General features: G+C 52.3%; 2 protein-coding genes across 3 annotated transcripts; both read right to left on the reverse strand.

Moving 5' to 3' along the window:
• Nucleotides 1–44: 44 nt before the first annotated feature.
• On the reverse strand, nucleotides 45–7,850 carry TXLNA (taxilin alpha). 2 transcript variants are annotated; one of them, XR_004244280.1, is made up of 12 exons: nucleotides 7,714–7,850; nucleotides 6,632–6,765; nucleotides 5,629–5,967; nucleotides 5,157–5,248; nucleotides 4,444–4,614; nucleotides 3,952–4,146; nucleotides 3,732–3,851; nucleotides 3,471–3,545; nucleotides 3,004–3,096; nucleotides 2,666–2,761; nucleotides 423–2,096; nucleotides 45–313 (listed from the first exon to the last, which is right to left on the reverse strand). XR_004244280.1 is itself a non-coding variant. In XM_032132254.1 (11 exons), exons 2-11 carry the CDS (start codon nucleotides 6,738–6,740, stop codon nucleotides 1,785–1,787), a joined length of 1,602 nt encoding a protein of 533 aa, XP_031988145.1. In that variant the 5' UTR covers nucleotides 6,741–6,765; nucleotides 7,714–7,850; the 3' UTR covers nucleotides 45–1,784. The 2 variants fall into 2 exon arrangements, 1 of the variants encoding a protein (XP_031988145.1); XM_032132254.1 differs by having other exon boundaries at nucleotides 45–2,096.
• An 889-nt stretch (nucleotides 7,851–8,739) lies between these two features.
• On the reverse strand, nucleotides 8,740–25,107 carry KPNA6 (karyopherin subunit alpha 6). The gene is made up of 14 exons (XM_032132255.1): nucleotides 25,057–25,107; nucleotides 18,540–18,649; nucleotides 17,679–17,774; nucleotides 16,873–16,972; nucleotides 16,493–16,587; nucleotides 15,346–15,477; nucleotides 15,053–15,141; nucleotides 14,345–14,444; nucleotides 13,328–13,491; nucleotides 12,571–12,649; nucleotides 12,364–12,489; nucleotides 11,713–11,840; nucleotides 11,011–11,189; nucleotides 8,740–10,238 (listed from the first exon to the last, which is right to left on the reverse strand). Exons 1-14 carry the CDS (start codon nucleotides 25,058–25,060, stop codon nucleotides 10,054–10,056), a joined length of 1,587 nt encoding a protein of 528 aa, XP_031988146.1. The 5' UTR covers nucleotides 25,061–25,107; the 3' UTR covers nucleotides 8,740–10,053.
• Nucleotides 25,108–26,734: the final 1,627 nt, after the last annotated feature.

The following is a 26,734-nucleotide window of genomic DNA, read 5'->3' on the forward strand; positions in this document are numbered from 1 at the left end:
AAATCCTCATTCCCCCCGTGGTAAAGAACGAGAGACACCAGAGGCAGGAGCGAGGTCGGGAGTGTTTCTATTGGATACAGGATACACACAACAGCTCCCGCGGAGGTTTCTGTACCGTAACGGGGAAAAGATGGGGAAAAAAGGGGGTTTGGTGAATTTCTAAGGGGTTTTCCCTTTTACTGAACAGCGGGAGGAGAAGTCCAGATGCCGGCAGCAGCCCTCGCTCAGCCCGGCTGCTGGGAATGGGGGGGTCCCACCAGGCCAGAGCTACATTCGTGGATCATCCCGGGGGAACCGCACTGAGGGTGAGGGGCTGGAAGACAAAGCCACGCTCAGCTCCAGGGATTGTCCCAGTGGATGTCCTGTGGAGACTCAGGGCCCATCCCTGCTGCCTTCCTTAGACCTGGATTCCCTGGGATCACCTGGAGGAGAAGGGGACACGGAGACAGGTCCTTCACGGAGGGAAGATGTGAGAGCAGCTGCGTTGCCAGAAGAGAATCCCAGACCGATCCACTGGACACATCCACGGTGGGGAACGTCTCCAGGCAGCTGGCTTCAGCTTCCAGCAGGAGGAAGGCAACGCTGGGAGTAAAGTCTGTCACAAAGAGAAGCTGCAGCGAGGTTTGAAGCGAGTCAAGTCTTCCAAAAGAACAGCGAAAAGAGACAAGCCTTGAGAAACTAAAAGAAAATCCCAAAACCCGGTGCCAGCAGGTCCCACGTCTGTCCCTTAACTCCCTCCCAGCACATCCAGGCCCTGCAGGGTGAGGCAGCGCTGGGGAGATGCTCTTCCAGGCAGAGAGAGGAAGGAAAAGCGGGGCTGGGATAGCACAGGCAGCCCACGTTAGGAGCAGCCCCACGGCGCAGTCCTGGAGCTGATCCCGGCGATCCGGCTGGAGCAGCAGCTCGTGGAGCACGCACAGGGCTGAGGTTTGATCCTCCTCGAGTCCCAGCTCCGTGGATGCCTCCAGGGCTGGGGCAGAGGGGCTCGAGGGCACCTCCCCAATCCCTGTGCACAACGATGCGAAACACTTGGGAATGAGACCTTTGGATTAACTGTTTAATACACTTTGTGCACGTGTGCGTTCAGCAAAGAGGCAACTGTGAATCGTAAGGCGGTTGAGACATTGGCAGGGCCTGGGAAGAGCAAAAAGCCCGGGGCTGGGACCAGGCACCCCCTTCCTGCTTCTCCTCGTCCCCATTCCACACACAGAACCCACGGAGAGGAGGGGAACGGCCTCTTGTGCCCTCAGCTCACACACGAGCTGCCAGCGAGAGCCAGTCCGGGAGCTCCCTCCTGCCTGGCAGAGGGAAGAGGGAGAATCCAGCTCTGGGAATGCTCTGGAATTCTCCCAGCTCCACTTTCACTCCAGGCTGGGCTCGTTGTGTCCCTTGTCCCCGGCACTGCCGGATCTGCTTTCCTGAGCCTGCCAGTGCCAAGGTCTTTTAGCGAGAGGGACGATCAGTTGAGGCTCCATAGCTTCAATATTCACACAGGCAGGGAGCTGGGCCCTTCTGCTCCTCATGGATATCCACAGATCAAGTGTTGCCCTGCACATTTTTATATAGCTCATATATATATATATATATATATATATATATATATATATGTATATATATATAAAATCTTAAAAAAAAACCCTCCAAAAACCTAAGCTAGGAAATCTCACATCCCCAGGAGGGCTGCGTCCTGTCCTTTTCCACCTGTCCCAGCACCGGGAGAGGGGAGTCCAAGCAGCTCCCAGGCCACCCTCCCTCACCCCACATCTCAGCGCCCTGCCCGGGGCTCAGTCAGTGCCCCGAATCCCCTCCTCAGTCCCGCTCTGCCCCGCGCCTCCCGTGCTCAGTTCTGCCGGGATTTCCGCGGGATCCGGGCTCTGCGTGGCCTTTCCCGAGCTCAGGGAATCCGGAGCGCTCCCCACGGCCTCGGAGCTGTCCCGGGATGGGTCCTTCAAGGGCTCCAGCAGCTCCGTGTGGGCACACAGGTCCTGCACCTTCTTGTTGAGGTCGTTGCGCTCCGTCTGCAGCGCCCGGCACAGCTTCTCCAGGCGTTGGATTTTCACCTGGAGCCCCTCCAGCTCCTTGTCCCGAAGGGTTTTCTGTAGGAGGAGGGGAAGAAGAGGAGAGATGAAAGCCCAGAGGGATATGGGGGGGATAGGACAGAGCAAGGGGGATGGTTTTAAATGGAGGGAGGGCAGGGTTAGATGGGATATTGGGATGAAATTCCTCCCTGTGAGGGTGGCGAGGCCCTGGCACAGATTCCCAGAGAAGCTGTGGCTGCCCCTGGATCCCTGGAAGCATCCAAGGCCAGGTTTGGAGCACTCTGGGACAGTGGAAGGTGTCCCTGCCCATGGCAGGGGGTGGCACTCTGGGTGATCTTTAAGCTCCTTCCATCCCAAACCCTTCTGGGATCCTGTGAAGCTTTAACAATGCCTTTTGGGGTAGGACCTTGCTTGTCCTGAAACGGGGTGGAACTGGATGAACTTTTAAGGTCCCTTTCAACTCAAACCATCCCATGACTGATTCTAGGGAAACCCAAGAGGAAAATCCCTTCAGCACCCACAGCAGCATCACAGCTTCCTTCCCCTCTGCCCCCACAGAGCAGCAAGGCAGGACCTGTCCTGTCCCCATCCCACCCCTCCCCAGCTGCTCCAGAGCCTCCCCTCACCTCTTCTGCCATCTCCAGGAGCGCCTTGTTGCTGCTCTCCCAGCGGGAGCGGTACATGGTGGTCTCCTTCTCCAGCTTCTTGATTTTCTTGGTCATCTACAGAACCACAGGAAGGGCACAAATCGAGTCACAGAACGCCCTGAGTTGGAGGGGACCCACAGAGATCCAAGGGCAGCTCTTGGCCCTGCTCAGGACACCCCAAAATAAATTTATTTTATTGCAGTGACATCCCACAGGTCCTCAAGTGTCGCCCCAAACGGGTCTAGACCCAAAAAGAACTGAAATGATGGAGCTGGGGCTCTTCCAGCTCCCAGCAGCGAGGAAAAAGCGTCACCCACCTTCTCCATCTCCTGTTTGAAGGTCGTGAACACTTCACTGCTTTTGGAGAGGGTGTTCTGGAACTCCTCAAACTTCTCTGTGTAGAGAGCCAGCTGTGGGGAGAGACAGGGAGCTCATGGCACCCAATCCCTGAGAGGGGAGAGGCCAGCAAAGGGCTGAGCTGCTGCCCTGGGACACGGACAAACAGCAGGAGCTGCTCTGCCAAAGGAAAATTCTGTCCTAGGGAAACATCCTCGGAGCAGAGTGTTCTACAAACACCTCCTGCCTGCGGCAGGCTGATCCCGTGACTGCTGCCAGTGCTGGAAAACGATCCCTGAACGAAGTCTCAGCTCACCAAAACCAAGCCCAGGAGGGATCCTGCCCCTCTGTTTTCCAGATTAAGGAACTTTGGGTCGTTCCTTGCTTAGGGAAGGAGGGAAACCCCCCCCAAACACAGCAGGCTGAGCACAGAGAGCAGGGAACTCACCTGCTGCTTGAGGTGGGTCTCCTGCTGCTTCATCAGCTCACACATCCTCTGCGATTCCACAGCTTCCTTCAGCAGCTGGGAAAGAGCAAAGCATTGTCTGGGAATGCTCTTGGCACAGCAGAGGCACGAGGAGCACAGCAGGGCTCCAGCAGGGCTCCTGAAGATTCTCAGGAAGCAGCCACTGGGCATGCCAACATCTGGGATAACACTCAGGGATGCGCAGTAAGAGGCAAAAAGCAGAAAAGTCCAACCAAGACTTACAAACTCCTTCTCCCGCTGGTGCCTCTCCTCCGCCTCCTTCAGCATCTCCTGGGCCTGCTGCAGTTTGGCATCCACCAGCTGCTGCTGCAGCTCCTTGTGCTTGAACACCTTGTCAATGTGCTGCCGGGGGAACACCACGGGTCAGGGAAAGATCCACGAGTTCCTCCTCCCCTCTGGAAGCAGGAACAGCCTTCCCTGGGCAGGCCCTGCCCGGACCCACCTCCTCCCGCAGCTCGTACTGCTCGATGAGCTTCTTGAGCCTCTCGGCCAGCTCCATGTTCTCCTGGCGCAGCTTGGAATTCCGCTCATTGTGCTGCTCCATCTGCAGCTGGATGTCGTTCAGCGTCACCTGGAAGTGCGAGGTCACCTCCTTCCTCTTCTCCTCCTCCTCCCTGGCGCGCTGGACGCCCTCCTCCTGCGTGAGGGACACGGTAGGGAAGGGAGGAGATGGCCCAAATTAATGTTCCCAAGCCATCCAGCCTCCTTACATCCATCAGCAGAGCACTCAGAGCCTTCCCCCTTCCCTTTTTTCAGTGGATAAACCCCGAAGGAACAACTTGGACGCTGTGGGTAATGCTGGCTCAACACCAAAATTAAAGCATTGCCCTGATGGCAGAGTGGAGGCAAGCACTGGGAAAGGTGGATTTGCCAAAATGGCTCATGGGGAAGGGATCCAAGAGCTCGGGAAGGAGCAGAGCCTGGAGAAACTCACCTTGAGGGTGCGGTTGTGCCTCTGCAGCTCCCGGCACAGGCTCTCCAGCTTGCTCCGCGCCAGGATGGCCTTGCTGTGCTCGCTCTGCAGGTGATCCTTCTCCTGCACCAGCTGGCTCTGCTTCTTCTGCAGGATCTTCATCTGCTTCTGGGAATTCCGGTGCTCTTCCAGCTGGGAAAGGGGAGCAGAGGGCTGGGATGCAGCAGGGCAGAGCTGTGCCCCGCTGAGGGGGCACGAGCTCGCTGTGAGTTGTGTGACAGGGCAGGGCAGGGTGACACAGAGCCCAAGGGCCTTTCTCCTTCCTGAATTCCCATCCTGCTGGAATCTGAAGGACCTGCAGGTTCCCCCAGCCCAGGAAAAACCCACCCACGGACACTTTGGACGTGCACAGGCAGCCCCAAACCTCCTCCAGTTCCAGATCCATGCTTGGAACCCCACCTGTGCCCAGAACTGAGTCTGGTTAAACGCAGGATCAGGCTTTGAGTGTGTGAAAACAGATCTGAGCTCCTCCTGCACCCAGATTTGCCAAAATTCCTCCTGTCCACGCTTCACAAACAACACCAGGCTTGACCCAGCAACGCCCACCCTCTCCTATCCAGCGCTGGAGAGAACCCAGGACACCACAAAGCTCCAGTGTATCCCTGGAATGTCCCTCTCAAAGCCCTCTCCTGCCTCCCTGAGCTGCCACATCCTCCCCCAGCCCCAGGACTCACCAGCTCAGCGTATTTCTTGCAGAGCGCTGCCAGTTTCTCCTCTGACGTGCTCAGGGTGTTCAGGGTCTGCATCAGCAAAGTGATTTCCTTGCCTGGAATGAGATGTGGAACGGGAATAACTAAATAAATAGGATAACACGGCTTTACAGAGAGTTCTGGCTCGGAAAGGTGAAGAAAAGAGGGAGGTGCCCGGTGCCTTCCCAGGAGAACAACGGGAGCAGCTGGGGAGAGACCTGGATTTTGGAGGGGAAAACCATCCCTGGGCTGGCTGGAGCCAGCTGTGCCCAGCAGAAGAGAAACCCACGGCATTCAGAGGCTGCACTGGGTGCATTCCTCACTCCCACAGCACAGGAGGACGTTCCCAAACCCATCCAGGGCTCTGATTTCACCGAGGACCACCAGCGTGGTACAAAATCCATTCATCCACGCGCTGATATCCTCAGCTCCTCAGCTGGAGCAGGGAATCCCTCACCTAAACCCTTGGCTTTCTTCTTCTCCTGAGCCTTCTTCTGATCCCGCTCGCCGCCCTCCTCTCCGGGCCGGAATTCCTCGCTTCCCTTGGTGTTCTCCTTCTCCCCGTTCATCTCGGGGCCGCCCGGCTCCTGCTCCCCGTTCCTGGGGGATTCGCTCCGGCCCTTGTCGGGTTCCTCGGGCTCGGGGGGCTCTCCCTGCCCTCCGTCCTCCCCCGGGTTCTCCTGGCTGGCATCCACACAGTAGGTGTTCAGGATGTCCTCCAGCTGCCGGCTCAGCTCCTCGGAGACGTCGCGCACGGCGGGACGGGAGGATTTGGGATCCTCCTGAGTGAGGGGAGCTGGGGGGAAAAACGGCAACACAAAGCATGAGGCTCCCCCCTCCTCAGCCTGCTGGAAGCACACAGGGAATGGGAGGTTTTTCCTGGCTGGACTTCCAGCAGGATAAGCTGCTTTGTTCCGGCTGCGTCTCCAGCCGGCTGCCCTGACAATGGCAGGGCATTCCCAACAGCCTCTCCTTTGATCAGCAGAGCATGACCAAGCCCCTGACATCTGTCAAGAGGGAAAATTCCACCCTCTCCCCTCCTTTTTTTTTTTTTTTAAGGAAAGCAGGTTGTGTGTGAGCTTTTTCCACCCACAGGAATTGGCAGCTCGGATCTCCAGGGTTGGGCTTTTTAGCATGACAATGGATTTTAAACCTGGGTGAGCAGCTGGATCCCTGGGATCAAGCATCCCTAAGCAGCAGGGATGGAGCAGGCAGAACATCCTGGCAGCAGCCAGTAAAGGATAACTCCTGCAGGACTGCACACACACCGAAATAGGGGAAAAACCTCAGGATTTTCTGCCCCTACAAAGAGCTGGATAAGGCAGCCCAGCCTCATGCAGAAAAAGCAGCTCCCTGACTCTTCCCAGGCTCAAACCCGCCCTCACACATTCCAGGGAATGCCAGCACTGCCCCCAGCCGTGGGCAGGGACAGAATTCCCTGGTCTCCAGGGATCCCTCACCTTCCGGGGCTGCTGCAGCCTCTGGTAAGTCTCCCTCTTCCAGCCCCATCCTGCTGCTTGTTCTGGAAGGACGTGGAGCTTCTTTGGTCTCCACTCCCTGGTTCTTCATCACAGCCTTTCCACCCTCTCAGGCTCTGCAGAAACAGAGAGGGAGCGACTTTAAGGACACCTGAAGGATTTTAGGAGTCATCGGCCCAGGCTGGGAAGGAGCCTGTTCCCTGCAGGAGCTCTGTGCTGAGGAAAGCATCGCCTGGCTCCCAGTTTGTGTCAGGACAACTCCTATTCCAGCTGTGGAGAGCTGGGATCTCTTCCTGGAGCAAAGCAGAACCTCCCAACCCCCAGATAACAGAATTTTAACCCCCTCAGCCCTTTCTGCCCTCCCCAACTCTCGGATTTCAAAGCTGACCCAGAGAATGGAGCCTGCACAGCACACAGACCAATTCCTACTGAATTCCCCCGGCCAAGGAGAGCCTGAAACCCCAGCTCCTCACCCCCGAGGGGTTTGGATGTTCTCAGCCTTCCCATCCTCTGGGAATTAGGAGCTGAAGATGCTGCTGGTCTAGAGAGAAGGACGGGGCTGTTCCCAGAGAAGGCAGAGCCCCTTCCCGTGCCCCCCGCCGGGACCAGCCCTGCCAGGGCTCCTGCAAGGAAAACCCGAGGGCAAAGCGGCGGCAGAGCCCGGCCCGTGTCGCCACCCACGTGCGGGATCTCCAGGGCAGCGCCCTTCACCCGCACCTGCCCCGCGCCTCGGGCGCTCCTTTTCCGCTGCTGCTGCTGCTGCAACCGCGCAGCTCCCGGCCGAGAACCGGGGCTCGGAGTGCGAACCGGCCCCGCAGCACCCCGGGACGCCCCGGCCCATCGCTCCCTTGGCACCGGCACCCCCGGCCCGGCCCGGCCCGGCCCGCGGTGCCCCCGTTACACCGGGAACCGGCAGCTCCGGGCCCCCCGCTCCCCCCAGCCCCGTTATCGCCCCTGGCGCGGCCCAGCCCCCGGTGGAGCCTCCGCCTTCACCACCCCCCTCCCGTTAAAGCAGCCCTGCGCTGCCCCCCCCTCCCCGCACCGCCGTGACGTCACGCGCGCACCCCGTGACGTCAGCGCCGGCGGTCTGACGCAGGTGCCGCCTCGTTCCTCAGCCAACGGGCGCGCAGGGCCCGGCGGCGGCCCGGCGCATCGGCGGGGCGGTGGGTGCCGGTGCCCGCCCGGGGCCCGCCCGGTGCCGGGGTGGCGGCGGTTCCGGCGGTACCAGCGCTGAAGGAGCGGCTCGGCCCGGGGCCTCCAACGGCCGCGCGTGCGCCCGCCCGCGCCGCCGCCCAATCAGCGCCCGCCGCGCGGGGGCTGCCGGGAAGCACCGGGGAGACGCGGCAACCGCGGCGGGACGCGCCGGGGGAACTACAGCTCCCGGCATGCTCCGCGCGCGAGAGAGACCGCGAAAACTACAGCTCCCGGCATGCTCCGCGCGCGCGCGAGAGACGCCGTAGAAACTACAGCTCCCGGCATGATCAGCGCGGGGGTCGCCATAGGAACTACAGCGCCCGGGCTGCTCTGTAGGCCTGGAAGGAGAAGAGGTGGAGGAGGAGTAAGAGAAGGAAAGAAAGGAAACTGTGGCCTGCAATCCCGCCATGCCTCGGGGAATGGGGAGGAAGAAGAGGAGGAGGAAGGGGAGGAGAAAGAAGATATAACTAGTTCTTACAACTCGCAGCATGGCACACAAAGGGCCGGGCCTGCGGCCTACAACTCCCACCCTGCCCCTCGGGGCGGCGGCGGGGGATGGGGGGAGGGAAAAGTGTGGAGAAGAAGCAGAGGAGGAAAGAAAGGGGAAAACTGTGGCCTACATCCCCCAGCACGCCCTGCGCGTGACCACCCAGGGGACTACAACTCCCAGTACACCCTGCGGCCTACAACTCCCAGCACGCCCCGCGCGCGGCTCCGCCGTTACCGGGCGCCCCCCCCCCCCCCCCACGGTCCCGGAGCCCCCTCAGCCGCAGCCCCGAGCCCTCCCCGGGCACCCCCCATCACAGCACACCCGGGCACCTGCACAGCCGGAGTTTATTCGTTCCACAACAAGGGCTCGGCTCCCCCCCTGCCCCGCCACACCCCAGAACTCGGTGTTTGCTCCTCTGTTTTTAATGAAATCGTGGCAAAGTCACTCAAAAAGCGCCGAGGAGGCTCGGGGAGCTCCGTGGTCACGCACAGAGGATGGGAGGGAACGGGAGAAGCAGCGGGCCAGCCCTGAGCCCGGTGGTTTCCAGGTGTGCCTGCCTCACAGCGCTTATTTACAGGAATTGCAGAAATTTCATATATATAGTTTTCTCTGTGGCCCAATTAGACAAATAATCTACCTATCTATAATATAAAAAATACAGAGATTTGCCGTTTTTGGAAGTAAAATGTGCATTATCCGACTGTGAGCAGGAGGTAAACCTGAAAACCTGGTGCTGCTGGAGCTCCCACCACCACTGGCAGGTGGAGAGAAATCTTCCTCCACCCCAAACCACCCCAAGGCAGGAAAAACCCAGAATTCAGACCACGTTTCTCATGGAAAATAAAGTATTTCAAGTAAAGATGAAGGTGGGTTTCAGCATTTCAGAGCCCTGGTAGCAGTCAGTACAATGCAAACCAAACCTGTGCAACAGCAGCTGTGCTTCCTGCTCCAAAAAAAGCCATCCCAGTTCCCATCTTTGGGCTCTTGTTGCTTTTTTTTTTTTTTTTTGACTCCTTGGAAATACCACTAGCAGTTCTTCAAAAAACAACCAAAAAAATATCTAGACAAAGGGAAGCAGCAGGAAAAAAAAAAAAAACCAACAAAAACAAACTTCCCAGCAGTGAGAGAATTTCTCATTTTTCTGTCCATTTTCAGTATTTTGCATCAGGGAACTGGGCCCTGGGAGGAAAGCCAGGGCTAAACTTTGCTCTTGGCATATTAAGAGTCTTTAATAAAGAGTAACATGTGCAAAACCAAAAAAAAAAAAAACACCAAAAAAAAAAAAAATAAAAGAAGAAAAAAAAAATTTAAATAGATCAACCCACATTTCTCAGAATTACTGTGGCCAGAACAGCTCCCTCCTCTCCGTGTCCTCACCCAACCCAAGGCCGGAGTACCCGAGGTAAGAACTGCATTGGGGAGACACCACCACAAAGAAGAAGCCACCAAGAGGTGCCACCTGTCACCTCCGTGTCCCTCCTGCCTCCAAAGCCACGGGAGCAGCAGCCCAAAGAAACAAGGAGCAGAAATTCCCCTTCTTTCCGGGAGGACCGAGCGCTGTTTGTATTTGCAGAGCTTTCCTAAACAGGTGGAGTGGATGTCCAGCCTTCCCAGCCAAGACCAGCAGCTGCTCTCCCAAACTTTCCAGAAAGTTTGTGGTGGTTGTTTTGGGTTTTTTTGTTGTTGTTGTTGTTGTTTTGGGGATTCTCCCCAGGGCGTATTATAGCTGGAATCCTTCCATGGGAGCCTCGGATTGCTGGAAGATGTATTGCTGCTGGTTCTCATCCACCTGGGGAGCCACGGCCGCGTCGTCCTCCACCCCAAAGTAGTGCTCGATCAAATCAAAGGCTTTCTGGTAGATCTCCTGGTTCTCGTGGCTCTGGAGGAATTCTATTTTATCCAAACCTTTGAAGGAGAAAAAAGTGCAAAGGGATGAAACAAAGAAATCCACTCTCCATCCTCGTCGCTCTCTTCTGGGAGCAGAACTGACACCTAAATCCAACTATTCCAAAGCTGCCCCTGGATCTCATCCCTGCCAGGCAGGTTTAGCTCATGCAGATGTGCTCCTAGCTGGAGGCTCATCCCAGATTCCAGTGGAATTCAAACAGCTGGCTGTGAGGAATTTGGTAGCTGCAGGGGGTAGGGAGGAGCAGCAGCCTCCAGCTTTCGCTGCCCTAATTAAATCCAGTGCTGCACTGAAAGCATCCATGCACAATATACCCTCAAGAATTCCAGGAATTACTCTTCCAGGGACAATCAGGACACTCAGAGTAATGAGAGGGCAAATCAGACCAAAATAGGAACGTGCTCCTCCTCAAAGCATCGAGAGCAGGACAAAAAAAAAAATAATAAAAAAAAAAAAATCCATCACCACCAAATTAAGTCACTCCAGGGAAAAGCAAAGTCTCCCTGGATTTCCAGTGTTCAGCTGTGAAGAGTCAGAGCAATTTTAGACCCAGAACTGTCACTTTTTACTTAGCTCAGCTCATTTCTGGTGCCATGATTTTCAGCTTGGACTCCAGATCAGAGCTTTTACTTCCAAGTATTTTCTCCTTGCCCAATAAATGAGTTTGAAAATCTTCTGGAACAAATATTGGCTATTTTGGAATATAATAAACCTCTCAACAGAGCAGAAAAGCAGCCAAGAGACCCTTGCAGTGCCCAAAGCCCCACCTACCATAGGCCTCCTCGATCAGGCTGCAGTAGGGGTTGATCCCAGTCCCACTCTGGTTGGCTTCCTGCTCTCCCAGCCTCAGGATGTTCTCCAGCCCATTCAGTGCCACCAGAACAATCTTGGAGTCCATGACAGTCAGCAGGTCACACAGAGGCTTGATACAACCCAAATTCACCAGGTACCTGGAGAGAGAGAGCAGCACCAACATCCACTGCGTGCTCAGGAGCTGGGAAGCATCACCTCTGCTCCCTTGGAAAGGGAAATCCATAAAATCTATAAGAATTTTTCATAAAAATACGAAACGCATAAATTTACCTTAAAATACACGTTTACTGCTCGGCAAGGTTAATTTTGATCCATTTATTTGCATTTGTACAACCCCTTATTTTCAGAAATCTCTTTTTTTTTTTTAAGCAAAGGAGCCACTTCTGAAATCCAGGAGCTGCTCAAATTAAGTCCCCACTGGAATTTCATCTGTCATTAAGTCTGGACACTTAACCTAAGCTATCCAAAGAGGCATGGACAAAGTTTGGGACTAAATTACCCTCATCCAGAAGGAAATTCCAAGTTACAACCCAGCTCTTCCTGGCTCAGGTTCTCTCCAGAACTCCTCCAAATTCCTCGTTTGTCTGGCAATTCCCATCAAGGCCAAGCTCCCAGGAACCCAGCCAGATGTGCCCCAGGAGGAGGCCCCTCAGGGAATACCTGATCTGCTCAGGAGTCCCTCCTGACGTGGCGTTGGTGATGGCCCAGGCTGCCTCTTTCCTCGTGCGGAATTCTGCTTTCTGTAGGATTTCTATCAGCACTGGGAAAATGTTGGCATCTATGACTGCCTGGGAAGAGAGGGCAGGGAGAGGGGTTGGGATTGGCAGTGTTGTTCCCAAAAGGCTTCTCAGCACCTGAAAGAAACCTCTACCTCCGTATCTCAGCGTAAAGAACTTCCCAAGCTGTACCCTTCAGTGATTCCTGGGTTTTATTCCTCAGGCAAATCCTATTAAACAGCAGATATTCCATAACCAGCACAGCAGACAATCCCTAGGAACGCTGAAAGCACTGCTCTGCCTCCCTATGTAGGTCAGGAAAAGGATAATTAAACCTCAACGAGCTCCAGCTCTTCAAAGGGATTGAGGATGGAGAAATTCACTTATTCCAGTGATCCAACCTCAGTCCATGTGCTGGTGCCATTCCCAAGCTCTTCTTTAGCTCGTTTGGCAGCAGCAAATTGGTAAAATTACTGCAGAATAAGAGATGTGACCAAATCCAGCCTCTAAGAGTCAGGGTAAGGAAAAAGCTGCAAACCCTTAATGCTGAGCTTGGAATTTGGGATCACTGCAGGCAGGAAGGAGAAAACTGTACCTGGATTTGTGCTCTGTTCCCTGCTGTGATGTTGGATATGGTCCAGCACGCCTCTTTCCTGATGGATTCCTTGGGACTGCTTAATAAATGTAGGAGGCAAGGCAGGGCTGAGCAGTTTAGGATCACCTTTGGCACAAAAGAAGAAGTGAGATCACCCGATCCAGGCACAGCCACTGCACCCCCTGCAGGGAATTCCTCTCCTCTCACCTGGGTCTGGATGTCGTCCCCTGTCACGATGTTGCCAACTGCTCGAAGAGCTGGAGAGGCCACTTTGTAATCGTTGTGCCTGCAGGAAAACCGTGCAAGGACAAACCCAAATCCATCAGATCCCCAGCATATTCGCAGTATTCCCCTCCCCATTATCCCATCTGCATTATTTCCTTAGGATTCCATCCCCTGCCACACAGAACACATGGGAAGCTGAGCATATTGCCACTGAAAACAAAGCTGCAACACAGTTTGATCCCTTGCATCCCAATTCCATCCTCTTTTCCATATGGATTTTGGAGAAACAAAGTCAAACTGATTTTTCCTAGGCACTGTTCTTTGATTTGCCTCATAACCAGGCTTCCATTTGAAGTTTGAGAGCACACAACATTCTGCCATCATTCAGGAAATCTGGGAAGGGAGAGTGAAGTTCTTCCCAGTTGTCTGTGTAGTTGGCCCACACTCCTGTGATCCAATTTCAGAAACTTACAGGGATAAGGTTTCTTTGAGCAGCGAATTTGTAAATTTTTGGGGCAGATATTGAGACCAACACAAGTGCTTTTCCATAGTGTAGAGAAGAACTGGAAAATCTTCAGCTCAGGAAGACAAACCAGCAAATTACAGCTGTGAACCTGCTCCAGATCCTCCTATACCATCCCAGGTCAGCTCAGGTGCCTGGATCCCGTGTGCACAGGAGGTTTGGAATGCTCTGATGGGATTTTTTATGTGTCCTGCTCCCAGCCTGGCAGATACTCACATTAAGAGCTCCACCAGCCTCCTGCACACCCCTGAGTCCACCACAGCCTGGATCTTCTCGTTGGGACCATCGGACAGGTAGGACAGAGCCCAGCACGCGTCTGCCAGCAGGTCAGAGTCACTGTTGAACAACAATCGGGACAACACTGGCAGGCAGGGAGACACCTGCAACAACAGCCACCACCCAGGGTTAGTCACCAGGCCAGGACCACCACACCTGCAGGCAAACCCCTCCTGCTTGTGCTGACTGCTCAGGTAAAGTCCTGCACGGCCACAGATCCCTCCTCCCAGTCAGCAGCTTCCCACAGCTCCTAAGCAGCGTCCAAAGCCACCTCAACAGCTTTGTTGCTACACTCAAATGACACTGAGGAATTACACTGAGCTTTGGAAGCTCCTCATGCTCCTATAAAAGAGCTCTGCTCCATTTCTGATTCTAAAGAACCCTAAACAGCTCAGGATTCAGACCATCAAGTGACACCACAATCACTTTTAAGTGGGTTTATATTTACACTCAATTCAGGTTTCACCCCTCACCACAGACTTCCCAGCTTTGATAGGTGAGTTTGCACTTTAAAAAAGTGAAAACTCATTGATTTAAAACATTTGTTGTGTTACCAAAGGAGGATGAGACACCTGAAAAGTGAGCAGCAGGACCTTTAGTTAGGTTGCCTGGAAAGGGAAGCTACCCCAGCTCCCAGGAGTCACGGTTTGCAGCATTCGGAAGTCTCAGAATAGTTGTTGGTCATAATTGAAGTCCCAAAATTCCAGAGCTCATAAGAAAATGATTTAGAGAAACTTTCTAGGGAAGCTTGAGCCTGTCCCTTATTTGAGGGGTCCAGCAGAAAGGTTGGGAAAAATTAAACAGGTCCTCAAACAGTGCTGAACATCCAGCTCAACCTCAGCAGGAAAAACCTCACCCTGTGCCCTCCTTGAGTTCAACAGCCCAGAACAACCCAGACAAACATCTTCACTGGCTGTCTCCCCATCACCTGGCTGCCAACAAGGCATTTCTTCTCACCTTATCAAATTCAGGAGGTGGACTCTTCCCTCTGCACAGGTTTGACAAGGCCCAGACAGCGTTTCGTGTCATTGTCAGCCTGGTGGACGTGGTAAGGAGCCTGAACAGAGAATTACCAGGGATTATTGTCCTTGATGTGGAAGCAGAGGGAATCAAAGGAATTAAAACTAAAATATTTCATTCCAGTTCAGCCCAGGAAGACACTCCCAGCCCTCACCAGAGACCAAGTGACACAAACTCCTCAAGAGCCTGAGCTCTGAGGAGGACGTGAATCCTGTGGGATGAGGAGTCAGGCAGCCACCTGTGACTGACACCAGGAACAGCAAAATCAGCCATTTGTGACAAAGCCTCACCTTTCCAGGAGTGGGATAAAGATTAATTCCTGTCAGAGCAACAAGAACCCAGGCCTGACAGATCTACATTATCACCACGCTGAGGGAGGTGGTGGGAGAGAACTGCTCCCATTCCAAGACCCAAAAAAATCCATATCCCAAGCAGAGAACAGAAGCTCAGGGACACCCTGTGACTCCAGGAGGAGCAGCCCAGTGCAGTGTGAAGGAACATTACCCACAGGAGTCCCACTCATCTGAGCCAGTGGTTTGATTCCCAGGGATCACACACTGCCAGGCAATCTGTGGGGCCAGCTCCAGCACTGTGGCACAGTGGCACTCCCAAGAACTGCTCTGGCAAGTGTTTGTGGCTACTCACATTAATAAGGGAGGAAGAATAGCGCAGTTAAGGACGTAATCTCTACACACAGAGCTGTCTCCAGCAATGTTCCCCAATGCCCAGACAGCCTGAAAGGAAACAGCACCAGTTTTAGCATTCCCAGGTTCTAAGAGGGAGAAACAGGCAGTGTGCTAAGGAAGCAACTTTCCTGTAATTCCAGGCAAACATTCCATGTGTGCTCTGGAGCCAGTCGGGATCACTCCGTTGAAACACTGCCATTTTTAACGTGTGGTTCTCCCCAAAAAAATCCCAGAGGAAGGAGTGATCCTTACCTGTTCCTGAACATCCTCAAAGTCAGAGTTTAAGAGCTCTATAAATATGGGAACTGCCCCAGCCTCAATGACAATTTTGGTTTGTTGGGAAGTCCCCGAGGCGATGTTTGTCAGGGCCCACGCAGCCTCAAACTGAAACAAGTGACAAATGGGGATTAAAAAAAAAAAAGCCTGATTTAGCAAAATAGCTGTCATTACATTCTGGCTACAATTCCTGCAGCTTCTGCTACCAAAGGTTTTGTGAGAGAAAGGAAGAGAACACCTCAGCAGTCAAAGGATTTTATTTTCTTGAGCAATAAAAGAGCCACAACTGCTAAAAGCCTTCTCAGAGGCCACAGCTGCTCAGAGGACAAGCAAGAGAAGATGTCACCACCACATCATTTCATCTCCACAACCATTTCCCAGCAAGAAAAGTGAAGAGACACAGTGCATAAACACACGAAATAGAAATTTCTCGGTATTTCATCTGACATCCCAAAGATGCTGCGAGTTCAAGGGAAGCTGAGCAGCAAATCCCCTGCTTTTGCCTCTCTTTCTTGGTTTAAAATCAGATTTCCACCCAGTTCTCCTGGAAATTAAGCCCCTCTGGTCCATGGCCTGGGGCCAGAGGCAGGGAGAAAGATGAAAGCAGTCATCAACTTGGATCAAATTCCATGTATGGAAGTCTCTTGAACCCCTCCAAAGGAACCAGGAGGTTCAGGAATCTCAGGAAGCCACCCAGGCCTTCCCCCTGCCCCAGGCAGGATCAGCACTGTCCAACCCATTTCTAACATTTCTTGGCCTCTACTTAAAAGCCTCCAGCAATGGAGGTTTTTCCTCACACAGTTTCTTCCTGTGTTTATTCCATGGCTCCAGCAGCTCCCAGCAGAAATATCAGCTACAGGAAGGCCAAACTCTCTCCAGCTGCAGCTGAATTAGGTTATTTTTTCACCAGTGTTTTTCCAAGAATTTAATTCAGAGCAATTTACAATTTATTTTTTTTCCTGGCCATTACAGACTACTTTTGTCTTCTCCTACAGATCACATAACCTGCATTTTTTGGGGTTCAAAACATCATTTTTCCCTGACAGCACCTGTGGATTCTCATTGCTAAGCAAAGGTTAAACAGCTCCACACCCTGAAGAATTGATAAAAGAATCTCCTTTACCTGTAATGTGCAATTTTCACTTCTTTTCAGGAATTCCACGAATCTCTCCACCACTCCCTGAGTGTTTATCACCTCATCTATTGGAGGATTTGGCTCTGAAACAGCACGGCAGTGTCAGAGAGTGAACAGGCCTCATGCAGGGGAATAACAAGCCTGAAGTGTTAATTTAATTATCTCAAACTGGACTGAACTCATCAGGGCAGCTCGGCAGAATAATTGTCTGTACAATTCACACAAGTGGCAATCACCAGCAGTACAAGAGATGATCACATTTCCAGATTGTGGATACTTATTTTCCCCAAGCTGCAAAGCTTTTCTGCACAAACCCTTGCAAAAAGCAGGCTCTGTTAGATCCTGGGGCAGGGGTGAGTTATTTTTACCTTTGGAGAGTAATTTCCTGAATTTCTGAGTGGTTGCTAGCTGTAGGTCAGGGTCATCTGAGAACAGCATCTCTACCATCTCTCCTGTGATCAATCCCTCCTGAAAAGATGCAGAGGAGACAGAGAAATGGTTTCATTTCAGACTGAGACTATTTCAGGCATCACACACACGACATCCTACCACCATTTGGGCTTAGCCAGAAACCCAGAGATTCAAGACTGGGGATCCCAGCACATTATTTACCTCCTCGCAGACTCTTCCAGTTCACATTTGCAATGGGAGAAAAGGGGAAGACACTGGAGGAGGATTTTGAAGATGCAGCTGGAAATAACCCTTGGTAAACCAGAGTGAGCAGCAGGATGGGGATTCCCTGGCATGGGCTGAGCTTGGCAAGGCTCATGGCTCCACTGGCATCCCTCTGGACCCCCCAGAGGAATAAAATTTCCCCTCAGGAATAAATTGCCTCTTTGCATTTTAGCCAAGGGTTTGTGGCTGTTCCAGCTGCCTGCACCAACTTACACCAACATTCTCAAAAGTGTGGGAACAGAAACATTGGAGGTTGGCAGTTCTGTGCAATCAGAGAATCCCAGAATGGCTCAGGGTTGGAAGGAGCTTAAAACTCATCCAGTTCCACCCCCTGCCATGGGCAGGGACACCTTCCACTATCCTAGGTTGCTCCAAGCCCTGTCCAGTCTGGGATAATTCCAGGGATGGGGCAGCCACAGCTTCTCTGGGGATCTGTGCGGGGCCTCCCCACCTCCAAAGCATTAAATTTGTCTGAAGGCAACAAGGAAAGGCACCTTACCCCACATGTTGTGGAAGTAACGTAGGAATCCACCAGGAGACTATCAAACATGGAGTCATCTTCATTGATCAACTCCACATTCCTTCTTTTGAAGAGCTGGTGGGGAATAAAACACGGGGGTTGTTATTAGAAAGCAATGATGAACAGGCTCCACAACCTGACATTCTTGTTCCTCAACCAAGATCCCTCCTAGACTGAACGTAGCCTGAGTAAAAAGCGGTCATTAATAACAGCTCTGCACTCTCAGGACTAGTCTGGCACACAAACATGCTGAGTCTTGCCCTCAGATGTGCAAATGCCCAAGTCACTGAGACAATGGGGCAGGCAAGTGCAGAATTTGGCCAAAAGTCATGGAAACTGACCAAAAAGCAGCTTGGGGAGGCACTAATAAAGCAAATATTTAGTCCCACACACATCGCTTGGGAATCACCTCACACTTCCAGAGACCTCCAAGCCAAAAAAGAAATACAGTCAGGGTTAAAAAATACATGCAGGCCAAACTTTCACTTGCTCTTCCTGTTTCTCCAGGAAATAATCCCTTTCACTAATTACATCTAAAAAAAAAAAAAAACCACCACCACCTTTAAAACCAAGGATCTGTGAACAACAACAACAAAAAAAAATCCTCGAGTAGCCCCAAAAAAAAAACCACCTCGAGTAGCCCAAGAACAAAGTGCTTGGAAAGCTCTCCATGGGAGCTGGCTCCAGAGAAAAAGAGAAAAGCAAGATCTCGGTTAGAAGAGGAAAAAATAAGGACTGCCAACAAACCTTAATGCACAGATCCTTGAAGATTCCAGTTAGGCAGCAGCACAATCTGGGTTGTGTTAAGGCTGAACACAACCTACTCAAGGTGACAGTTACCTGTTGCTCTCGTTTCTGTTTGCGCAGCTGAATCCCTTCCTCTTCTCTTCTCCGGCGCATTTCCTCGGGATTTAGGGCTTTGTTCTTGTAGCTCTTCATTCGATAGTTTTCTGTGAAAACAGGAGGAGTTCTGCCTCAGGCTTCCTGCCACTGCTCCTGGGTGTCCTTCCCGAGGAGCTCCACGTGCATGAGGCATGGAATAACCAGCTCAAACACATTTCTTCCCTCAAAGCACCTTTGGTTTTCAGCAGGAATTCTTATTTCCTTGCTACCATCAAGGACTTTTTTTCCCCAGAGGTTCACAAGGCAAAAACCCAACAGAACAAAGGTGTTGAGTTTATAACAACAACAGAACAGAGCTGAACGTGAGGGACAGGCCCCGTGTGTCCCACCAGGTGTTCAGCACCTGACCTACTTCTGCTGCTGCTTCAGAGCTGAGTAATGCAGCAATTCCAACCTGATTCCTCCAGAGTTTGCCTCCCAGTCAGGGAAGGGACACTCCACTACCTGGCACAGCTGCAGGCAGCCAGGGCCAAGCTGTAACTCAAGTAGGGAAGGATGCCAATCCCTCACTGCTCCAGCTAGAACCTCCTGCTTTCACCACGGGAAAACTCTCCAAACTCTCCCATTTCTGACGTTATTTGCACATCTGTGCCCTTCTCAGGACAGGAAACAATCAGGATAAACATCAGAGGCCCAACTAGTCCTGAACCAAGTGACCACTTCAGAACTCATTTGAAAACCAACATTTTTGGTTTCTTCTCAGCTCTTAAGGGCAGGTGGAAGTGTTCTGTGGAAGTTTGCAGTTTTATCTCCTTATCCCCCCCATTTCAAACCTGAGGCACCCTCAGCCCCGTGGCTCACAGAAAGTTTCAGTCTCATTTATCAACCGCCTCCAGCCGCTCTGGAGCCCTTCCAAAATCAACTGCAGAAGTGTCAGACCTAAAAGTCCACAGCCAACCCAAGAAAAAACAAACTAAATACAAATATCCTACTTTTCATTACTAAGGAAAGACAAAACAACTGGAAAAATTAGTATTTTAACAGGAGAGGAAACAAAATACTTTCAGTTCCATGATTTCCCAAAACCAGCTAAAAAGACACCAAACAAGAGAGAAATCTACAGGTTTTAGGGGTTTATATCTGACCATACAATAGCCAGGTGTCACCTACATATAGATTTAAATTCAGGAAATGTATTTAAGCACCACTGCTCTGCTTTTATTCATATTTCCACCCCACTGCTGATGGCTCATGCAGCCACACGGAAGAGTAAGAGTTGACAGCTTAATTCTTTAAACAATTGAAGAATCTTAATCCTCCTTTTGGAAAGCAAAACCTCCAATTAAAAGGTGGTTTTTAAGAAAAGGAGGAAGGAAAAGTGAGGATCCACGGGATTACCAGGCAGTCACATAAATAGCCAAGTGACACATGACAGTTCAGCTGCCTCCAAACTCAGCTGTGCCACCCCAGAGTTGGGAAAGAGCCAGACTCAGGAACACCCAGAACCTTGTCCTTTAAGTTGGACTTTTTTTTTTGGTCCCAGGCCATCAAGAACTGTCATCCTGCAGGGAAACCCCGGAGATAACTCTTCAGGGCTGGTTGTATTTGTCACATCACTGTGCAACACTCTGTGACCCAAAATTCCCTATTTTCTCTCACACAGGTTTATCCCTCCAGATGATTTCCATTAACTTTTCCCAGTTCATCATCTCTGTCAATGCTTTAATGGCACGAGAATGCTGATTTGTGACATTCCACCCCATTTCCATGGCAACAGAGGGATGTGAGAAATGCAGGATCAGGGCCTCCCAGTGAGCTTCTGTCTGCAGCAGGACCAAACTCAGGGAATAAAACACAACAGGACAAATTCTGCGTTTGGAATGTTTCGGTACAAAACATCCAGTTCATCCCCAAGTGCAGCTTTGTGTTAACCCTAAACTCCCAATTCCATCTGTGGGAATACCCCCAAAACCCTTTCATCAGGCTCTGGGAGTAGCTGGGCTGTCAGGAATGGGGAGCAATCCCCTGCTCCTAAGGGAGTGATGCATGGAACAGACTCCAGCCACAGACTTTCCCTTTGCTCTGCAAAGATTTGCTTTTATGGAAGCACCAGTGGACACTGAACTCAGAACCTCAGAGAGTTCACGCAAGAAAACAGCAAATCTTGCCAGATTCACTCCATTTAAAAGAGCTCTGATCCAGCTTGGACAAAACATCCCTTCTGCTTTAGGAAGCCCACAGTTCCCCAGGTTTTGCCTTTTGTATCTCCCTGGATTAGTGCACTTCATTTGCAGCAGCTCCAGTGAAAAATAAAATAATAATAATAAAAAAAAAAAATCAGTATTTGCATTTCAAACTTAAGGACGAAACTGAAGCGAACAACACCTTTCCAATTCCCTGTGTAAAGCAAAACCCCTCAGGAGCCGGAAGAAATTTGGCTCCTGTTGCATTCACTGAGGGGGAAAAAAATCCACCAGCTGTCAAAGAATTACTAATCCAAGTTGCCACACTCATAAACTGGAGGATGAGAAGGTATTTAGCATTTAAAAGAAAGGAAAAACAAGGTGAAGCTTCACTTTAAAGGCTCAGCAGAGCACTCAAATCCCTGTAAAGCCAACGCAAGTTCGAGCAGAAAACTGTAATTCCAGGGTTGTTACTATAACGGCTTCTTGACGTTCCTGGATCAGGAATCCAACCCTGCCTCTTCCCAATTCTCTGCATGACAAGAAGCATTTGCTTCAAACATTTTATTCAGCTGCTGATTAAAGCCTGGGAGCTGAGTCACTGCAGGGACTTGTGCTGCTTAGTCAGAGCGAAGGCACAGAGCTCACACTGCCAGACCTGACACGGCTCTTTTGAAGCCAAAACACCCTTTCCCACAGGGAATCTTCCATAAGGAATCTTCCAAAGGTGGCTATGAATGCACAGCCTGGCCAGGAGGGCTGACAGCTGCTCTCTGCAGTGGGGAAGGGTTGGAGAATTATGCAAGTGTAAATAAATACACTTGAGGAACTTCATCAGCACTAATCTGCCAATTAGTGCCCGCTGGGGACATTCCCAGCTCTCAGCAAGCACCAGGTGACCTCCAAAGGCCCTTTCCACCCAAGTTTTCCCTGGGATAGTATAAAGTTGGTGGTTTACAATTTAAACTCCCCTAAATTAGACAAATCGCAGCAAAATTAATGGAGTGAACTACTGAGTTGCATGGGACAAACCTTATTCCTCGTATTTCTCCACTTCCCTGAAATCCCAGAGGAAGTGCCCATCTCTTCCTAACATAATTAACATCTCCAGAGGACTCTCCTAGAAAAAAGTGTGCCCAGGACAACTTTATTAAGTGAATTGAAACGCTGGAAAAAGAAGACTAAATCATCTGTACTACTTAAACACAAACCAAATGAAATTGTTGGCAATAAATATATAAAAGTAGTTGAATTAGTTGTACAGACTGTAGAAAAGGACAGCTCCAGAAATCAGTCAAAAGCACGTGGATTTTTTTTGCTGTCACTGGTAGTTTTGCAGTGAATCAACAAAAAAAAAAAAATAAAAGAAAAAATTCCCTTTGCTTGCTCAGAAGACAAGAGGGCAAAGGAAACTAAACAGGAGAACAACTACACAAGAAATCCTATCAAACAATCACAACTCCGGGCTGTCCCCACAGCCCTGCAACTCCACCAGCTGCAGCTAAACCCTGGAAAAGCAGCCGAATTCTGCTGTGCTGTCGCTCGAGCAGGTCTGGTCTGCACATTTGCTCTCACAGGGGTTGTTCTTGGAGGGTTTGCCACAAGCAGGCTCCCACCACGGAGCTGTCCCGGAGCAGCCTGGCCCCGTCCCTGTCCCGGGCACTCGGCTCCGGGACACGCTGTGCTGGTAAATCCCTGATCCCCGCAGTTATTTGGCTGCCGTTGGCTCGTTCCCTCCGGTTCAGCTCCCGAGAGCCAGGGATGTGATATCACTGCTGGAATGTGCAGCGCTGGGAGGGGGAAGGGAGAGGCAAAAATTCTCTTTGGGGAAAATTCACAGGCAGACAGCGTTTGCTGGTCACTCCCGAGGGTCAGGAGAAGATTAGGAATCCTTTTGGAATGTCCATGCCCTGATGGAAAAAGAACCCACCAACTCCTCAGTTCAGTTCCCAATGCTACCTCCTCCTGGTTTGATCTTTTCACCCCAAAATTTGAGGGCTTTAAGTCCTCTTCACCCTGGTTTATCTATTCTGAGACATTCAGATTTCCTTTAAAAATGGACTGATCAAGCACAAGTGTCACCTGAGAGTCACTTAGAACAGTCCCTAAAACAGGGATTAACTTTAACTGAATCAACTTAAACTCGAGCCAGGAGAGTTACAGGTTAAAACCAACCAGAAACACTCAGAGATAATTACAGAGGGATCTAAAATTCCAATAAATCCATCCTTTCCAACAAGTGCTTTGCCTCAGAAACAAACAGGACTGTGTGATTTGCTAAGCAGATTTATCTGGACCTCACCAGCCCCACAACTGAAAGCCTGAAGGAATCAGGACTTTCATTCTGGCAGGATTTTAATGATCAAACTCTCCCCCTTGACAAAGTTCATGTTTGCTCTCCTGAACTAAAGCAAACAAAGCAAAACAGCCAATTAACTGGAAAATTCATCAGCCACGGGAGTTTTATTAAGAATTGAGCATTAATACTGCTCCATGGGTTAAACAGCACTAAAAAAGGCATTTAAAGATGTCACTTGCACAGCAAACGAGGAATGACCTGATGACAATTTCCAACAATATCATTAACTTAAAATAATGAAAAAAACAGCCTTAGCTAATTTAAAAATAATAAAGTTACATGAGGATAATTCAAATGAGGGGGATATTAAACTCTTGCAGTGGTGGGAAGAACGGGAAGTTCCTGTGCACAAACTCCTCAGCTCCACATAAAACTGCTCCAAGACTTTCCAGACATTCACAGCAGGCCCCAGGACATTTTTCTCCTCAGAGCTGCCTGTCGAGGTTTTGCATCTCAAGCCATAAATTAAGATTTAAAAGCTGTTCAGGGCTGGGAGGTGCAGCAGCCACACAGAGATGTGGTCACTGACTTCTCCTGGAACACCACAGGAGGGTTTGGAGGCAGCAGAAAAGTTCCTGACGAGATCACAACAAGCAAGATCCCACCTCAAAGGGCACTTTTAAAGCTTCACAGAATCGTGGAATGGTTTGAAAGGAGCTAAAAGCTCATCCAGTGCCACCTCCTGCCAAGGGCAGGGACACCTTCCACCATCCCAGGTTGCTCCAAGCCCCATCCAACATGGCCTGGGATAATTCCAGGGATGGGACAGCCACAGCTTCTCTGGGAAATCCATCCCAGCCCTGCACAGGGAAGAATTTCTTCCCAGTATCCCACCTAAACTTGTCACTTTAAAGCCATTAGAGCTTCTGAAGCAGCTCTGGTTAAAAGACAATCCTGCAGGTGGAAAATGGAAACACTTTTCCTTACAGGAGAGTGAAGATGTTCACTGGAATTAAGGATTAAACACAGCTGCTACAAGCTTGGCTTTTCCACCTCACCCTTCCAAACCCTGCCTTCCCAGAGGAATCCTCAAAAAAAAAAAAAAAAAAGCCACTTCTCCTCCCCAAGCTGGGACCTTCCAGGTCAGGCACATCAAAGCAAAAAGCTGCTGGAATTAAAGCACCTTTTGAAGGGGCGACACTGAGCTGTGATTTATTTGCAGGGGGCAGAGACCTGCTCGCAACAGATTCCTCTCCTTCCCAGCAGTGTCGCGTCAGCCGCGGTGACACAGGGCCAGCTCAACACGTGCACGGTGACATTGAGGGCTGAAGCTTTCTTTTATAAAAGTCACAATAACCCAAAGCCCTGCTGGGTTATTAGAACGGCGAAGAGGTTATCTATATTCTCACTCCAACCCTGAACTCTGCGAGAGCTCAGAATTTAAATCAAGCAATTATCTGAGAATTTAAATGAAGCAGAGGTCTGACAGCCAGGGACACCCTGACGAGGCTTCAGCTGCAGCAGGTCCCGCTCAGGGTGTCTGCAGCAGGAACAGCCCTAAATACCCGAAAGTTACAGCACTGACACCCCAAAACCGGGGTCTTACAGCTCTCACAACCCAAACCCGAGCTCTTGCAGCACTGACACTCCCAAACCTGGGGTATTTCACCACTAAACCCCCCCACCCCACCCCCCGCAGCTCCCGCCCCACCCCGCAGCTCCCCAAAGTCGCTGCTGGCGTTGCCCAAAGAGGTCACAACCCCCGGCCCGCCCTCACCGAGAGCCCCCTGCAGACCCTCTGCGCCCTGAACCCCCCCGGGAACGGCCCCGGGATGACTCAGCGGCCGCGCCGGCCCCGCCGCCCTCAGCCCCGGGAGCGCCCGGGACGCCGGTGAGAGGCGAGGGCGGCGGCAGCGCGGGGCGGACGGGCTGTGCGTACTGCCCGGCCTCGCGGCGGCTCCCTCAGCCTCACCCCATCCCCTCGGCCGTGCCCGGAGCCCCCCGAGCCGCACCCGCCCCTCACGGCCCTCACCCATCGCGGCGGCTGCGGCGGCGGCTCTGGTGGTGCTGGCGGCGGCCAAAATATGGCGGCACCGGGCGGGGCGCGGGCCGGACGGCGGCCGCGCGGGGCCAAACCTGTGCGCGCGGAGGGCGGCGGGGCGCGGCAGCGGTGCTCGGGTGCCCCCAGCGGGCGGGGGCGGAACTGGCCCGGCGGGCGGGTCCCGTCACTCGGGTTCTGTCAGCGCTGCGCTGCCACTCGTGTCCCGGCACTCACGGTCTGCCACTCGTGTCCCTTCACTCGTGTCACTCGTGTCCCGGCGCTCATGGTCTGTCACTCGTGTCCCGGCACTCGTGTCACTCGTGTCCCGGCGCTCATGGTCTGTCACTCGTGTCCCGGCACTCATGGTCTGCCACTCGTGTCCCTTCACTCGTGTCACTCGTGTCCCGGCGCTCATGGTCTGTCACTCGTGTCCCGGCACTCATGGTCTGCCACTCGTGTCCCTTCACTCGTGTCACTCGTGTCCCGGCACTCACGGTCTGCCACTGTCGTCCCTTCACTCGTGTCACTCGTGTCCCGGCGCTCATGGTCTGTCACTCGTGTCCCGGCACTCATGGTCTGCCACTCGTGTCCCTTCACTCGTGTCACTCGTGTCCCGGCGCTCATGGTCTGTCACTCGTGTCCCGGCACTCATGGTCTGTCACTCGTGTCCCTTCACTCGTGTCACTCGTGTCCCGGCGCTCATGGTCTGTCACTCGTGTCCCGGCACTCATGGTCTGCCACTCGTGTCCCTTCACTCGTGTCACTCGTGTCCCGGCTTCGTGGACTGTCACTCGTGTCCCGGCACTCGTGGTCTGCCACTCGTGTCCCTTCACTCGTGTCACTCGTGTCCCGGCGCTCATGGTCTGTCACTCGTGTCCCGGCACTCATGGTCTGCCACTCGTGTCCCTTCACTCGTGTCACTCGTGTCCCGGCTTCGTGGACTGTCACTCGTGTCCCTTCACTCGTGTCACTCGTGTCCCGGCGCTCATGGTCTGTCACTCGTGTCCCGGCACTCATGGTCTGTCACTCGTGTCCCGGCACTCGTGTCACTCGTGTCCCGGCGCTCATGGTCTGTCACTCGTGTCCCGGCACTCATGGTCTGTCACTCGTGTCCCGGCACTCGTGTCACTCGTGTCCCGGCAGTTATGGACTGTCACTCGTGTCCCTTCACTCGTGTCACTCGTGTCCCTTCCCTCGTGTCACTCGTGTCCCGGCACTCATGGTCTGTCACTCGTGTCCCGTCACTCGTGGACTGTCACTCGTGTCCCGTCACTCATGGTCTGTCACTCGTGTCCCGGCAGTCATGGTCTGCCACTCGTGTCCCGTCACTCGTGGACTGTCACTCGTGTCCCGGCAGTCATGGTCTGCCACTCGTGTCCCGGCACTCGTGTTCTGTCACTCGTGTCCCTTCACTCGTGTCCCTTCACTCATGGTCTGCCACTCGTGTCCCGTCACTCATGGTCTGCCACTCGTGTCACGTCACTCTTGTCAGATCGCTCGTGTCACTTGTGTTGCATCACTTGTGTCCCATCACTCGTGTCCTGTCACTCGTGTCACTTGTGTCACGTCACTCGTGTCCCTTCACTCGTGTCACATCGCTCATGTCACTCGTGTCACGTCATTTGTGTCCTGTCATTCGTGTTCTGTCACTCGTGCCCCAGCACTCAAG

The sequence above is a fragment of the Corvus moneduloides genome, chromosome 23 (genome assembly GCF_009650955.1).
Source record: "Corvus moneduloides isolate bCorMon1 chromosome 23, bCorMon1.pri, whole genome shotgun sequence".
Classification (NCBI taxonomy): Eukaryota; Metazoa; Chordata; class Aves; order Passeriformes; family Corvidae; genus Corvus; species Corvus moneduloides.

Excerpts from the sequence above, each read along its gene's own strand:
- TXLNA (XM_032132254.1), bottom strand. The coding sequence starts at position 6,740 with ATGAAGAACCAGGGAGTGGAGACCAAAGAAGCTCCACGTCCTTCCAGA. Across the intron at positions 4,615-5,156 it reads GCAAGAAATACGCTGAGCTG|CTGGAAGAGCACCGGAATTC; the intron begins GTGAGTCCTGGG and ends CCCCTTTCCCAG. Across the intron at positions 2,762-3,003 it reads TCAAACAGGAGATGGAGAAG|ATGACCAAGAAAATCAAGAA; the intron begins GTGGGTGACGCT and ends GTGGTTCTGTAG.
- KPNA6 (XM_032132255.1), bottom strand. Across the intron at positions 16,588-16,872 it reads CAGGAAATTACTCTCCAAAG|AGCCAAATCCTCCAATAGAT; the intron begins GTAAAAATAACT and ends GTGCTGTTTCAG. Across the intron at positions 11,190-11,712 it reads GGGACTCCTGAGCAGATCAG|GTACCTGGTGAATTTGGGTT; the intron begins GTATTCCCTGAG and ends CTCTCTCTCCAG.